The sequence below is a fragment of the Mustela putorius genome, unplaced genomic scaffold, assembly GCF_011764305.1.
Source record: "Mustela putorius furo isolate JIRA1106 unplaced genomic scaffold, ASM1176430v1.1 tig00003909_pilon_pilon_pilon, whole genome shotgun sequence".
NCBI classification, from domain to species: Eukaryota; Metazoa; Chordata; class Mammalia; order Carnivora; family Mustelidae; genus Mustela; species Mustela putorius.
Window position 1 is genome coordinate 39,239,218 of NW_025422057.1, and position 14,082 is coordinate 39,253,299.

Consider the following 14,082-nt stretch of genomic DNA (forward strand, 5'->3'; position numbering starts at 1 on the left):
TAAGAGATGCTTAACTATAAACTATATATAAACTATTTATAAACTATAAACTGAGGGTTGCTGGAAGGGAGGTCATTGGGGGTTTGGGGTAACTGGGTGATGGGCATTAAGGAGGGCACGTGATGTGATAAGCACTGGGTATTACATGCAACTGATGATCACTAAATTCTACCTCTGAAACTAATAATATAGTATACATTAATTAAATTGAATTTAAATAAAAAAAATTTTTTAAGTTATAAAAGAAAAATTTTGTAAATAATCAAATAATCAAACTCATAATGAAAATGAATATTTATTTGAATTTCTCCTGGTAATAGCACTCAACTTATAAGAAAAACAAATCAAGTTGTAAGATTTTGTTTTAAATGTAGCCATTTTTCAAAAAGTGAAAAGTTGGATTCAGTATTTAATGGCAACAACTGAGACCCCTTGTATTGTAAAACTACTCAAAAATACTACTCAAAAAGTAGTATTTTAAGAAATATATAGTATGATTAACATGATGTGTTTTATAGAATGGATACATATCTGAATGCCAATCTGAATATGGAAGAAATATACATGTGTTAAAATCACACTGAGAAACAAAATGTTCTTTTTTTATAAAAAGTAGCTTGAAATAAAAAGGAACTTGCTGGCAAACTCAATAAATTTTCACACATGGGATTTAAAAAAAAAAAACAAATCCCCACCCCCCGCCCCACACCCCTCAAAAAAGTGGTGGATGTGATTAGAGCCGCTGCATGGCGGCACATTTCTGTACAATGTGGAAGCTGGTTACATGGTCAGTGATAACTTCCTAAAGTGCATCTTTTGAAGACTTGTCTATGAAATTGCAATATCAAATATAAAATAGTTAACACAAGACATGCAATAACAAAGCTAAATCATTATAAAGTTTTTAAAACTACTTTTTAAAACTTTCGATTCACCAAAGGATAAAGATGTCAAATACAGTAGTATTCTTTCTCCAACAGTATGCATTGTATGGTTTTGTCATTTGGCAAATCTTTTAGAGTCGAACAAAAATAATGCAGTCTGAACAATACTTCTTCTGTCATTGTAATACAATTCCTAGGCGCAGAGCAAGAGCTAGATTTTTGGAAGTTTGGGTGCGTTAACCACAGGATTTGCCTCCTGTAAGTATCTCCTCCCTGCACTCTTGTAATCATAGGTGCAGCCGTGAGTTTCTGCATAGCGATGAGATGCACAGAAGTTGTTTCCACATCTAAAGCACAAAAAAAGTCCATGTGAATGGTCACATTTCTATAGAGGCTCATCTCTTTGGAAGATCAGAGCTTGATTTCAGGTATCCAACAGGAGCCCTCTGATTCTCTTAGCAATTTCCATCACTGACATTTCCCTTGTGTTCATAAACCAGCACAAGTACCCCAAAAAGAAAAAGTTAACTGTCCATGAATATGAGTTTGTAATAAAGAACCTATTATGAAATGAAACCGGATACAGATCTTTATGAAGCAGTAAAACTGCAAAAGCTGGCAAATATGTCTATCATTTCTCTTATCTAGTAAACCTGGGAGAACTGAATTTGTGAGAAATTCAGTCTCAAAAGAAAATCACATAAAACCTAATTATTAAAGGACTTTTAAATATTTCTAACAAATAAGATGAGCTATTTCTATTTGAATAAAAAGTACTCTGTGAAGTAGCAGCTCATTTTAATGCCTGCACTCAAACTAAGGGCAGATACTATCCTCAGAGCATATTAATCAATGCTAATGAGATAATTATGAGAAAACTCATTAATTTTTGTGAATGTATTATTCATGTTTTCAAATTAAACTGTACCATATAATAGTTAAATTAACAGTACAATAAATTTAGTCCCTTTTGTGTTCAATTTCAAATAGAATCTTGGAGGATGGGTTCTTCCAAAGTTATATTAAAAAAAAAAACAAGCATATCTATCATGTGACAAAGAAAGTCTATTCTCCCATTGATTTAAATCTCCTAACTTGAAGTAACAGGAGAGGATCTCATGATTTATAAACTCAGGAGCTGTCTACTTACTCTTCAGCCAATTAGGAGCTGAACTGAGGACTGCTATTTGAATATCATCTTAATGATGTTAATGAATAGCCAGTTTAAAGAGTGTTTTATACTGTATCCCTACACTGGGTCACCACAAAGAAAGCATCTCAGCTTTTCCAGCCAGCCAACCTGCCTGCATTCGTAGCTAGTAGCCAGTCCAGTTTTCTTCCCACAAAGGAAACAATGCTTTGTTGCTTTCTTCTTTGTCTGAATGGGGGCATTCACAGGTGGGAGGTGATGAGTACATTCTCCTGTTTAAAGAAAGGATACCCTGATTAATACAGGCACAGGATTTTAAATGTGAAATAGTATTAGGCAAAACATGAAACACATCCCTGTCACAGGAAACTTCCTTGCCATAAGAAATTAATTTGTGTTATTTTTATATACAAAATTAACTATAGAATCTACAAGTGAAGATCCAATAGAACTGTTATAGGTTTCTTCTGACTGAGACTTGTATTTTCAGGACTTCTGTACACACTGGCACGTTTCTGATTACTTCCAACGACAATTGGTAATTGTAAAGTATATCAAACTTTGACAGAGAATCAAAAGAAAATGTCTGGGTCAAAATCATCTTTATGAGGCCTCTGAAACAATGTAACCCTATTCTTTTACACCAAGAAGGAACACCAGAGTATCATGAAACTGGTCTTTTAGTCCTGATTACCATTGAAATTATATTCATCAAACTACAAGTAAGTTATTTATTCTTTTTTTTTTTTTAAGGTTTTATTCATCTGAGAGAGAAAGACAGGGAGAGCACAAGCAGAAGGAGAGGCGGCACAGAGAAGCTGACTCCCCGGACTCCCCAGTCTCCTAGCTGAGCTGGCAGGTTAATGGGCTTGATCGCAGGACCTGGAGATCACAATCTGAGCCAAAGGCAGTTGCTTAACCATCTAAGCCACCCAGGCGCCCCTATTTATTCTTTCAAAACTTCAATTTATTCATTTTTAAGACAATGTAACATGTATTTTTCTCCCTTAGGTTTCTAGGTGTTTTAAGGTCAACTCAGTTCTCACACGTAAAAAACATTCTGAAAAATTTAAATGTTATAATTATATTAAATATCCCATAATCAACAGTGATTAATATGGTACACTGCTCAATTTCACAGTACTACTACCTTCCCAAAAAATATTTACTAAATTTTGTACTATTGTAACAACTTGATTTTTTAAAAAAGATTTTATTTATTTATTTGACAGAGAGAAACACAGCGAGAGGGGAAACACAAGTAGGGGGAGTGGGAGATGGAGAAGCAGTCTTCCCACCAGGTAGGGAGCCTAGTGTGGAGTTCGATCCCAGGACTCTGGGATCAGGATCTGAGCCGAAGGCAGATGCTTAATGACTGAGCCACCCAGGCGCCCCATAACTTGATTTTTTAACTTAAAAAAAAAAAACAAAAAACAATTGCATTGATGTGGATGGAACTGGAGGGGATTCTGCTAAGTGAAATAAGTCAAGCAGGGAAAGACAATTATCATATGGTTTCATGTAGAACATAAGGAATAGTGTGGATGACCACAGGGGAAGGGAGGGATAACTGAATGGGAAGAAATCAGAGAGGGAGATAAACCATAGGAGACTCTGAACTCCGGGAAACGAACTGAGGGTTACAGAAGGGACAGGGGTTGGGGGAAGAGGTAACAGGGTAATGGTATTGAGAAGGGCATGTGTGGTGATGGGCACTGGGTGTTATACACAACTAATGAACCACAGAACACTATACCAAAAGCTAATGATGTATTGTATGTCGGCTAATTGAACATAATTTTTAAAAAAGCACATGTCATCACATAAGAAATAATTAAATCAGGGGTGTCTGGGTGGATCAGTTGGTTAAGCCTTTGACTCAGGTCATGATCTCAGTGTCCTGGGATCAAGTCCCACATCAGGATCCCTGCTCAATGTGGAGTCTGCTTCAAATTCTTTCTCCCTCCCCACCTGTCCCACCGTCCCTTCTCTCATTGTCTCCAAAATAAATAAATATAATCTTTAAAAAGAAATAAAAAGAAAAGAAAAGAAATAATTAAATCTTTATTTTTAACTTTCATTTTTTCAGTGTTCCAAGATTGTTTATGCATCACATCCAGTGCTCCATGCAATACGTGCCCTCCTTAATACCCACCACCAGGCTCACCCAACCCTCCAACCCTTTCCTTCCAAAACCTGTTTGTTTCTCAGTGTCCACAGTCTCTCATCGTTCGTCTCCCCCACTGATTTCCCCCAACGCCCTTCTCTCCATCTCCCAATGTCCTCCATATTATTCCTTATACTCCACAAGTGAAACCATGAGATAACTGACTCTCTCTGCTTGACTTATTTCACTCAGCATAATCTCCTCCAGTCCCGTCCATGTTGATGCAAAAGTTGGGTATTCATCCTTTCTGATGGAGGCAAAATACTCCATTGAATATATGGACCATATCTTCTTTATCCATTTGCCTGTTGAAGGGCATCTTGGCTCTTTCCACAGTTTGGTGACTGTGGCCGTTGCTGCTATGAACACTGGCCCTTCTTTTTACTACATCTGTATCGTTGGAGTAAATACCCAGTAGTGCAATTGCAGAGTGCTAGGGTAGCTCTATTTTTAATTTCTTTCTTTTATTTTATTTTTAATTTCTTAAGGAACTTCCACACTGTTTTCCAAAGTGGCTGCACCAACTTGCATTCAATTTCTTTTCATTACTAAGTGAAATACTCTTACAACTGAGCAAAATTCCAACAAACCTGACTCAAGCATACAGGCTCAAAGTCACTGCCCACAGTTGTTAACAATAGCAGTACAAGCACACTGTGCCTTGTGGCACTAAAAGGCCAAGAAGCAAGAAACAAACAAAGAAAACAAAAACAAGGGGGAAAGAATGAGAAGAAAAATGATAGTCTCAATGGTACTGGTACCTATTCACTACTGAAGAAGGTTTGGAAGGCCTGGGCTAAATGTTTATATGGCATTGAAAATCCTTCAAGCGTTCAAAAAATTGTAATTACAATGAATTGGTGCTATACCTTTTGCCACCCAGATTGGGGACTGGATATATAAACCCAGGAAAATTAAGTCAGCTTTATTACCAGCCTGAAATACTTTCCTAGATCTTGCCTAAAATTATACACAAAATTGGACACTAACTGAATGACTCCTTATGGTAGAAACAAAACTGAAAACAAAGTGAATGGCTCCCAATAGTGCCATGATGCTAACTCAGCTAATAAACACTTTCTTCTTCAAGTACACTTAGAGTTATTATCAAGAAGAAGGTGATGGGGTACTTTCCACTTCTTAAAAAATGAAAGTAAGATAAGCATTTGCAAAGGACACACAGAAGAGGCATATAGTACCAGATATCCTCTGAAACTTATCTAATTGCAATTATCTTTGAAATTCAGGTTTAGAATATCCTTCTAATAATTTAGATAATAATTTGGTTCAGTGTAGTCGTATTTTCATTTTTTTTCTTTCCTTGGAATTGCTTTACTTAATGTTTCCCAAACTGTTTTCATTCAAGAACTTTTGTGAATGTGCAGAAACATACAACACAGTAGTGACAAGAATGAGTTTGCAGGAACACAAATGCAGTCTTCTTCTATGAGAGTAGTTTCCATATATGCTTCTATCTTTTTACATAAATAAAACTTTTTAAATAAATCTTTTATTTTAAAAAATATTTTATTTATTTATTTTTCAAAGAGAGAGAGAGCACTATTTTTCAGAGAGAGAGCAAGCACAAGCGGGGGCCAGAGGCAGGGAGAGGGAGAAGCAGAGAGAAGTCCCTGATACAGTACTCGATCCCAGGGCCCAGGGATCATGACCTGAGCCAAAGGCAGACACTTAGTTGACTGGGCCATCAGGCATCCTTAAATAAATGTTCTAAATAAAACAATTTATAAGTCATCTATTCCATGACAGGATTGATCACTAGTATACATGTTTCCTACTATTTTTTACAGTGCCATCCGGGGTCTTATATGTCCAGTATGATATCTTTCTGACTTCCAGAGCCATTTTCTGTCATTTACCACATCATACCCACTCTTCAATGAAGCACCAGACCCACTCATAGGTGCAATCTCTTCTAAAATGCTCGATTCCACCTTGTCAACCCAGAAAAACTCCACTCATCTTGTAAGAACATATCATCAATTATCAATTCCTCTCTGAAGCCTTCTCTCATGTGCATTGGACATATGAATAAAGAAAATAGAGTAATATAGTAATTCCAATGTGAAAAGTTGCTTTTCAAAACAAGGTTAAAGTTATTTAGAATAACTCACTTGTTTGGTATTTCCTAGCCTAATAACTGATCTAAGACAATGATCTATAAAAATTTACCCAACGGAAAAGATAGCCAACAAAGTAATAAGAGTAGTGTTCTGGATGCCAGTTCTGGATGCTAGTAGGCAGTAATCTCTGCCTAAAAATGATGACTACACGGTGGATAAGATTTCCAAGGGAGACCCTGTAAGTTAAAAGCAAAGAAAACCAATGGAAGAACTTAGCAAATCAATTAAATAAAACTTATATCAAACTCTCACAGACTCAAGGAAATTCAGGATGATACAGTTATTACTGAAATGAAATGGCAGTAAGTTACACAGCTCTGTTCAGGTGATGATAACTGCAGGTAGCAGTTGATGGCTTGACTTAAATGAAATCAACCAAAAGAGTATATACCTGGAGATAAGCAAAAAGCTGGTAAAACAAGTCAAAAAAGAAACTCAGGTTTAAAAAAATGAAACAAAACAAAAATCTACAACAATACGATAGCCCAGAATTAAAAAAAGAAGAAGAAATTTTAAAAAAGAGAAACAAAGGAAAAGAAACAAACTATTTCAAGAAGGGGGGCCACAACAATCAAACAAGATAAGGATACAGAAGTATCCACTGGATTTGAAACTGTGGACATCTTTGGTGACCTCAGCAACAGCAACTTCAGAAGAAGAGTGAGAAGAAAAGAGAAGTACCACCAAAGGCCAAATTAGAATTAAACATAGATATATTACAGTAACATTGTGGTACTGCATAAATAAAGGCAATAAAGAACCCAGAAAAAAAAAAAAAAAAGAACCCAGAAAGAAACCTTCACATATAGAGTCAAATGATTTTTGACAAGAACTCCGATGGCCATTCAATGGGGAGAGTATGGTCTTTTTAATAAATGTCACTGGAAAAACTGGATATACACATGAGAAAGAAGAAAGCTGGACCCTGACATTACACCATATACAAAAATATATACATTAAGGAGTTAATTCAAAGTGTATCAAAGACCGACCTATAAGACCTAAAACTATAAAACGCCTAGAAAATATAGGGGGAAAGCTTCATAACAGTGAATTTGGCAATAATTTATTTTTTATTTTATTTTTTAGATTTTATTTGACACAGAGAGAGAGAAGGAGAGAAAGAGAGAACGCACAGAAGCAGGGAGAGTCACAGGCAGAGAGACAGGGAGAAGCAGGCTCTCCACTGAGCAGAGTCCGAGGTGGGGATTGGTCCCAGGACTCTGGGATCTGAGCTGAAGGCAGGTGCTTAACTGACTGAGCCACCCAAGCACCCCTAATTTGTCAATGAGTTACTGGACACAACATCTAAGTCAGAGGCACCAAAGGAAAAAAAAAACAGTAAAGCCGGACTTCATGAAGATTAAAAACTATTGTCCATCAAAAGACACTGTCAGGGGGGCGCCTAGGTGGCTCAGTGGGATAAAGCCTCTGCCTTCGGCTCAGGTCATGATCCCAGGGACCTGGGATCGAGCCCCACATCTGGCTCTCTGCTCTGCGGGGAGCCTGCTTCCTCCTCTCTCTCTCTCTCTCTCTCTCTCTCTCTCTGCCTGCCTCTCTGCCTACTTGTGATCTCTGTCTGTCAAATAAATAAATAAAATCTTAAAAAAAAAAAAGACACTGTCAGGGACACCTGGGTGGCTCAGTCAGTTAAGCATCTGCCTTTGGCTCAGGTCATGATCCCAGAATACCAGGATGGAGCTGGGCTTTGGGCACCCTGCTCAGTAGGGAGTCTGCTTCTCCGTCTCCCTCTGCCCTTCACCCTGCTCACACTCTCTCTTTCTCACTCTTTCTTTCAAATAAATAAATAAATAAATAAAATCTTAAAATAAGAAAAAAAGACACTGTCAGAGTAAAATGGCAACCTACAGAACAGAAGAAAATCTTTGCCAATTATATATCTGATAAGGGATCGGTATCCAGAATATATGAAGAATATCTAAAACTCAGCAACAACAAAAAAACCCTAAAACAACCCAATTTAAAATTGGGCAAAACATCTGACAGACATTTCCCCAAAGATGTACAAATAGCTAAGCTCAAAAAAAATATACCTAACGTCACTAATCATCAGGGATGTGATAAACCACAAGGAGATACTACCTTATACCTACTAGGAGGTCCATTATCGAAAAACACACACACAAACAAAAATCCAGAAGATAAGAAGTGTTCTTATGAATATGGAGAAACTGGAATTTGCACACTGTTAGTGGTAATGTAAAATAGTGCAGCCACGATGGAAAACTGTATGGCAATTCCTCAAAAAATTAAAAATGCAATCACCATATGAGCCAGCAATTCTACTTCCAAGTACATACTCAAAAGAATTAAAAAGAGGGTCTCAAAGATGCCCTTCAATGGACGAATGGATAACGAAGATGTGGTCCATATACACTATGGAGTATTATGCCTCCATTAGAAAGGATGAATACACAACTTTCGTATCAACATGGACAGAAATGGAAGAGATTATGCTGAGTGAGATAAGTCAAACAGAGAGAGTCAATTATCATATGGTTTCACTTATTTGTGGAGCATAACAAATATCATGGAGGACAAGGGGTGTTAGAGAGGAGAAGGGAGTTGGGGTAAATTGGAAGGGGAGGTGAACCATAAGAGACTATGGACTCTGAAAAACAACCTGAGGGTTTTGAAGGGGCGGGGGGTGGGGGGAGGTTGGGGGAGCCAGGTGGTGGGTACTGGAGAGGGCACGGATTGCATGGAGCACTGGGTGTGGTGCAAAAACAATAAATTGTTACACTGAAAAGAAATAAATAAAAAAAAAGAAATTATGTTTGCTTCATTGTATTGCCTTTGCTCCTTTGTCTAAGATCAGGGGAAAAAAAAGGAGGGTCTCAAAGACATCTATGGGCAACCATGTTTGTAACAGCCTTCTTCACAAGAGCTAAAATGTGGAAGCAACACAGGTCTCCAGCAACACAGGTCTCCATCTAGAGATACACGGATAAGCAAAATGCTGTATATATACACACAATGGAGTATTATTTGCCTTAAAATGTATGGAAATTCTAACACACACTACAACACAGATGAACCCTGCTAAATGAAGTAAGCCAGACACAAAAAGACAAATGCTATATGGTTCCACTTATATTAGACGCTTAAAGCAATTAAAATTATTCAGAGAGAAAGTAGAATGGTGGCTACTAGAGGCTGGGGTGAGGGGAAAACGAGAAGTTAGTGTTCAATGGATACAGAGTTTCAGTTTTTTCAAGATAAAGAGTTCTGGAAATGGATTCTCCAACAATGTGAATGTGTGACTGTACTTAACGTCACTGGGTTATATGCTTAAAAATGGTTAAGATGGTAAATTTTATGTTATGTATATCTTACCACAATGCAAAATTGAAAAAAGTATATATATTAAGACTTTAAAACTTTGGGTCTTACACAGCAGTGAAAAACAAACCCTAAGTATCTCTTTAAAGGCATAAAACTCATGTGATAACCATAATATATATTATATTGGTTGTCAGATCTGTTTTACAGACTTTTATAAAGTATCCTTGAGAACTCCTCAAGGGACTACAAAAGTGGTACATCTTTGGTAATGAGTTCCCACCCCTAGTCTGGGTATTAAACCATAAAAGATGAGAAAACAACAGCTGCCCTGGAAATAAGGATGGGCCAGTGCACTTTTTTTTTTAATTTATTTTTTATTTTCAGCATAACAGTATTCATTATTTTTGCACCACACCCAGTGCTCCATGCAATCCGTGCCCTCTATAATACCCACCAGGTGGGCCAGTGCACTTTTAAGGTGTTCCTGAAAGAAGGAAGTGCTAATGTTATAGTCACTTCTGCTACTGTGCTTTGGAAAGGGCTGGCTCAAGGACTCTCCTTTCCTTTTACCCAGAAATAATCTGATTCATGAAAAGGAGATCTTAATAAAGCCATCCTTGATATTGGATCATGATATTAAGACACACCTCTCTAGGATACTTTCACAAAACCCACCCAGCAGCCCAGAATGGCTGTAGAGTGGCCAGTAACTGAGAGGGCTGGGAACTACATGTTAGTTCTTCATTCTTCTTGTCTTTTCACATGGACCATATTTTTTCCCAGGCAACAGAGAACTCAATTCCAATTTTTGCCTTATTCTTCAAATATGTCCTACAGTGAGTTTTCATAAGCATTTTCTTAAGTGGAAAAAAGTTTAGGGAGAGTTTACTCCATACATACCACAAAGAATGTTCTTCTTTTCTTATTTCTCTCTGAAAATACAACAGCATGCATAATGAAATCATTGTTAGGCTTATATTTTCAGAATTATCAGCAGCTTACCTACTCTTTTCCCTGCTGCTGTGTTATTTCCATTCATTCCAATACCACGGGGAGACTATAATTAAAACACAAAACATCTACAGTGGTAAGTTAATGAACAGAAGAAAAGATCACTAAACATGAAATACTTGTATTTTTTTAAGACTTTATTTAAATTCATGTTAGTTAACACTTAGTGTATTATTAATTTCAGGGGTAGAATTTAGTGACTCATCAGTTGCATGTAACACCCAGTGCTCATTACATCCCGTGCCCTCCTTAATGTAGGGCACTTAATTACCCCATGCCCCTCCCATATCCCTCTCCAGCAGTTTAAAGACTCTTGTGGTTTTATTTTATCATGGAAATGCTATTAGGCTTTCATTTAATTAACATTTTAATTAAATTAATTTGGACTCTGTTTCTCCAATCGAGCAATATTGTACTTACTATTTTTCCTTAAGAGAATGAAATCTGATGGTATAAATAAAAGTTCTTATTTGGGAAAAATTAATAAAAATATTCAGCATAAAAATATGTCATAAATTGTTTACACAGAATTATTTTCAAATTACAGCTCTCAATTTAGGACTAAAACATTTAAAATTCAAGTCAAATATATTTTCTACAAACTAGATAAACATTGTGAAAGAAACTTATGAAAAGAATTCATCCTTACACTTCCTTACTTACGTAAGCAAAAAAACAAATTTTAAATATGTTGAATGACTATAAAGATAACGAGTAGAACATACTGAAAGGCAAATACTTACTAGAAAAAAATCTGTAGGTTCTACCTGGGGAGAACTTTTCCTAAGATTTTCCTCCTGAAAATGCTGGAGGCTTGTAGACAGCCCGATTCCAGAGGTCCGAAGCCTGCCTGCTCCACGTGTGCTCTGTAAGCTATCTCTGCTTGCGCTCCGGGCCAGTGAAGCAAGAAAACCTATATTATTTACACAACCAACAGGCTCTTTGGAAGCCTTGTTAGCCATTTCTGTGATATCCCGAGCCTCAACTTTAGAAATAACATCAGATCTTTTCCCGGGTGAATCAACTTTAACAGCTCGAAAGCGAGTAGTCCTAGAGAAAGAAGAATCAGTTACATTTCGAACATCCAATGACCGAAGCACGTTTTGTGATGCAGAAGACTGGAGATTCCCAGACTCAAAACATTTGGACTGTCTCTGTGATTTCACCAGAGAATTATGGAGTGACATTGGTGTAGAACAGCGAAGAGGTGACAAGAGTCTATTCTTGTGAGGACTTAATTCACGGTGGTTGAGAACTGTAGTTTCTACTGATTCACCACTCAACATTCTTGCAACATGTTTAAGATGCTGCTCTGCAGCTTTCAACCCTTTATCATCATTAGTGAGTAAGAACTCTGGATTTACCTTCTGTGTGACTTCTAAGCCACTGCTCTGTTCATCAATGTTTCCTTCTCTAAATGTAGCAAATGAGCCCACTTCAGGCAGAAGTGATTCTTCAGTTACACCTTCTTCTGAAGTTGAAAATAAAACAGTGTCATCTTCATTATTAGATGACAAATTTCCTGAAAAGTGTTTTGTCCGCCTAGGCAGGGATGATCCAAGGTGGAGAACAGAATCAGCAAGCTCTTTGTCATTTTCCAATTCCATGTGGGGTATCTGAGGTGATAGTTTGATGCTACTATTGGAATGAGACAGTGTCTTACTCTCCCAGTTGTCATCTTCCTTAAGAAAATCACTAGTGATAGATGATAGGGGTCTATCGGCAGGGGGCAAAGTTGCCAAACTTGAAACTGCATTGTTGGAAGTTTCAGGTAGACATGCATTCCGAGGAGAAGGTAAACAAGACTGCCCAATGTGGGGGAGAACCCTTAACAATCTGTGGCGAGCAGCTGCCGTGGAACTACTAGAAGGTCGAGGAGCTATAGGTGGACGAGGTTTTACCTTGACAGCTTTTTTAGGCTAAAAAAAAGAGTGAATATATAATTTCTCACAGTCATTTTGTCTACCTATTAACAAAAACTAATGAAGGAAGAAAATGTTATTTATGCAACACTGGCATTTTGATAACCATAATTTGTCTTAAAAGATTAAAATTTTAAGCTTAGGACAGAAGAAATTTGCTCTCTTTCTTCACTGAGGAATGATTTCTTGAGAATGGTAAAGAAAACGAATTTTGTTTTATTTTCCTCACTACTGATTATTTGTCAGAGTTTTGCTGAGAAAAAAACTTACTGATTTATAGGAGATAGGATATCACCAATCTATTTTAGATCCCCAACAATTTTTCCTAGTAAGATGAACAGGTGTTGACTATATAGGCACTACAGAAAAGAGGTAACAGGTCTAAACTGCTATCCTCACAAAGGCCTGCTTGCAAGGTTGGCCCTTGGCTAGCTTCTAGGAACTTATATTTCAAGAGCGTTCCCACCACCCTCACTGAAAAGTGCCTAACCTGTTGGTATAAGCAATATCATTTTTGCTAAATACCAGCTTTCCTTCTGGGAGTCTGGAATTTTGGTACATGTTAAGCAGAGGCTGTCTATATCAATGGCCCCTGATAAAACCCCTGGGCACAGAGTCTCTAATAGATAATATTCTACAGATGTGCTGAGACAACTCATTGATAGAGGAATAAAGCATACCCCATGAGACTCTTCTAGGAAAGGATTCTGGAAAGCTTGTCCTTGGTTTCCTCCAGATTTGAGTCATGAGCCTTTTCCCTTTGAAGATTTTACTTCATACCGTTTTGCTGCAATAAATCTTAACCATGAATGCAACTATATGCTAGTACTGTGAGTCTTCATAGCAAATGATAGAACTGGGGAGTGGTCTAGAGGTCCTCCATACACTAAGTTCTAATGCAAGTATCATGACAATTCATGATGTTATGGATAAACTTAAAAATCAAGGATATCAAGCCTCAAGATATTGGCTGAAATGTGCATCAGGAAAGGATGGAACACCTGATGACCTAAACAACACTCCCAACCTAAAAATACAAGAAAAGCCAGATACTTCAGTGGACACCAGTTAAGGCAAGAAACAGAGGAGCTAAAACTATAAAGAAAGAACAACCTTGGAAAGAGATGCTGGCTCCTGCAGCTGCTTATACTCTAGGGGCACTGTCTTATCAAACTACAATTCTCTACTCAACAAAAATATGTTTCAGAAATAAAGGTGATGACTTCTGGGCTGTTGAGATTAATGGGTGGTTGCCTAAATCTGAATTTCTCCATGTGTCCTCCAAAAAACAATACAAATCAACAAGCAAATAAGCAAATAAAACAACCCATAACTCATGCCTTCATCAAAACCAGGTGACAGATAAAATTAACTTCAAATTACTTATAAGGAGAAAAATATCCAAATCTAGGAGACTCATCTGCAAAGCTTATGCCTGTGCTGAGAGACAAGAAAATATGTTGAGCCAGAAAAGAAGGAAGAAAGGGAGTAAGACAGAGAG

The 14,082-nt window shown here is 37.3% G+C and overlaps 1 protein-coding gene across 5 annotated transcripts in view; it reads right to left on the reverse strand.

Moving 5' to 3' along the window:
• Positions 1-282: 282 nt before the first annotated feature.
• The window catches only part of ZFAND4 (zinc finger AN1-type containing 4), a 95,446-nt gene continuing 81,646 nt past the window's right edge, over positions 283-14,082 (reverse strand). For 4 of the 5 annotated variants that reach the window (XM_045068715.1, XM_045068717.1, XM_045068714.1 and 1 more), the window contains 4 exons: positions 11,403-12,578; positions 10,651-10,705; positions 2,189-2,306; positions 283-1,231 (listed from right to left, as the gene is read on the reverse strand). In XM_045068715.1, coding sequence (XP_044924650.1) covers positions 1,096-1,231; positions 2,189-2,306; positions 10,651-10,705; positions 11,403-12,578 — 1,485 coding nt within the window. In that variant the 3' untranslated portion in view covers positions 283-1,095. Of the gene's footprint in view, positions 1,232-2,188; positions 2,307-10,548; positions 10,581-10,650; positions 10,706-11,402; positions 12,579-14,082 lie in introns of all 5 variants that reach the window. The other variant, XM_045068716.1, reaches the window with a different exon arrangement.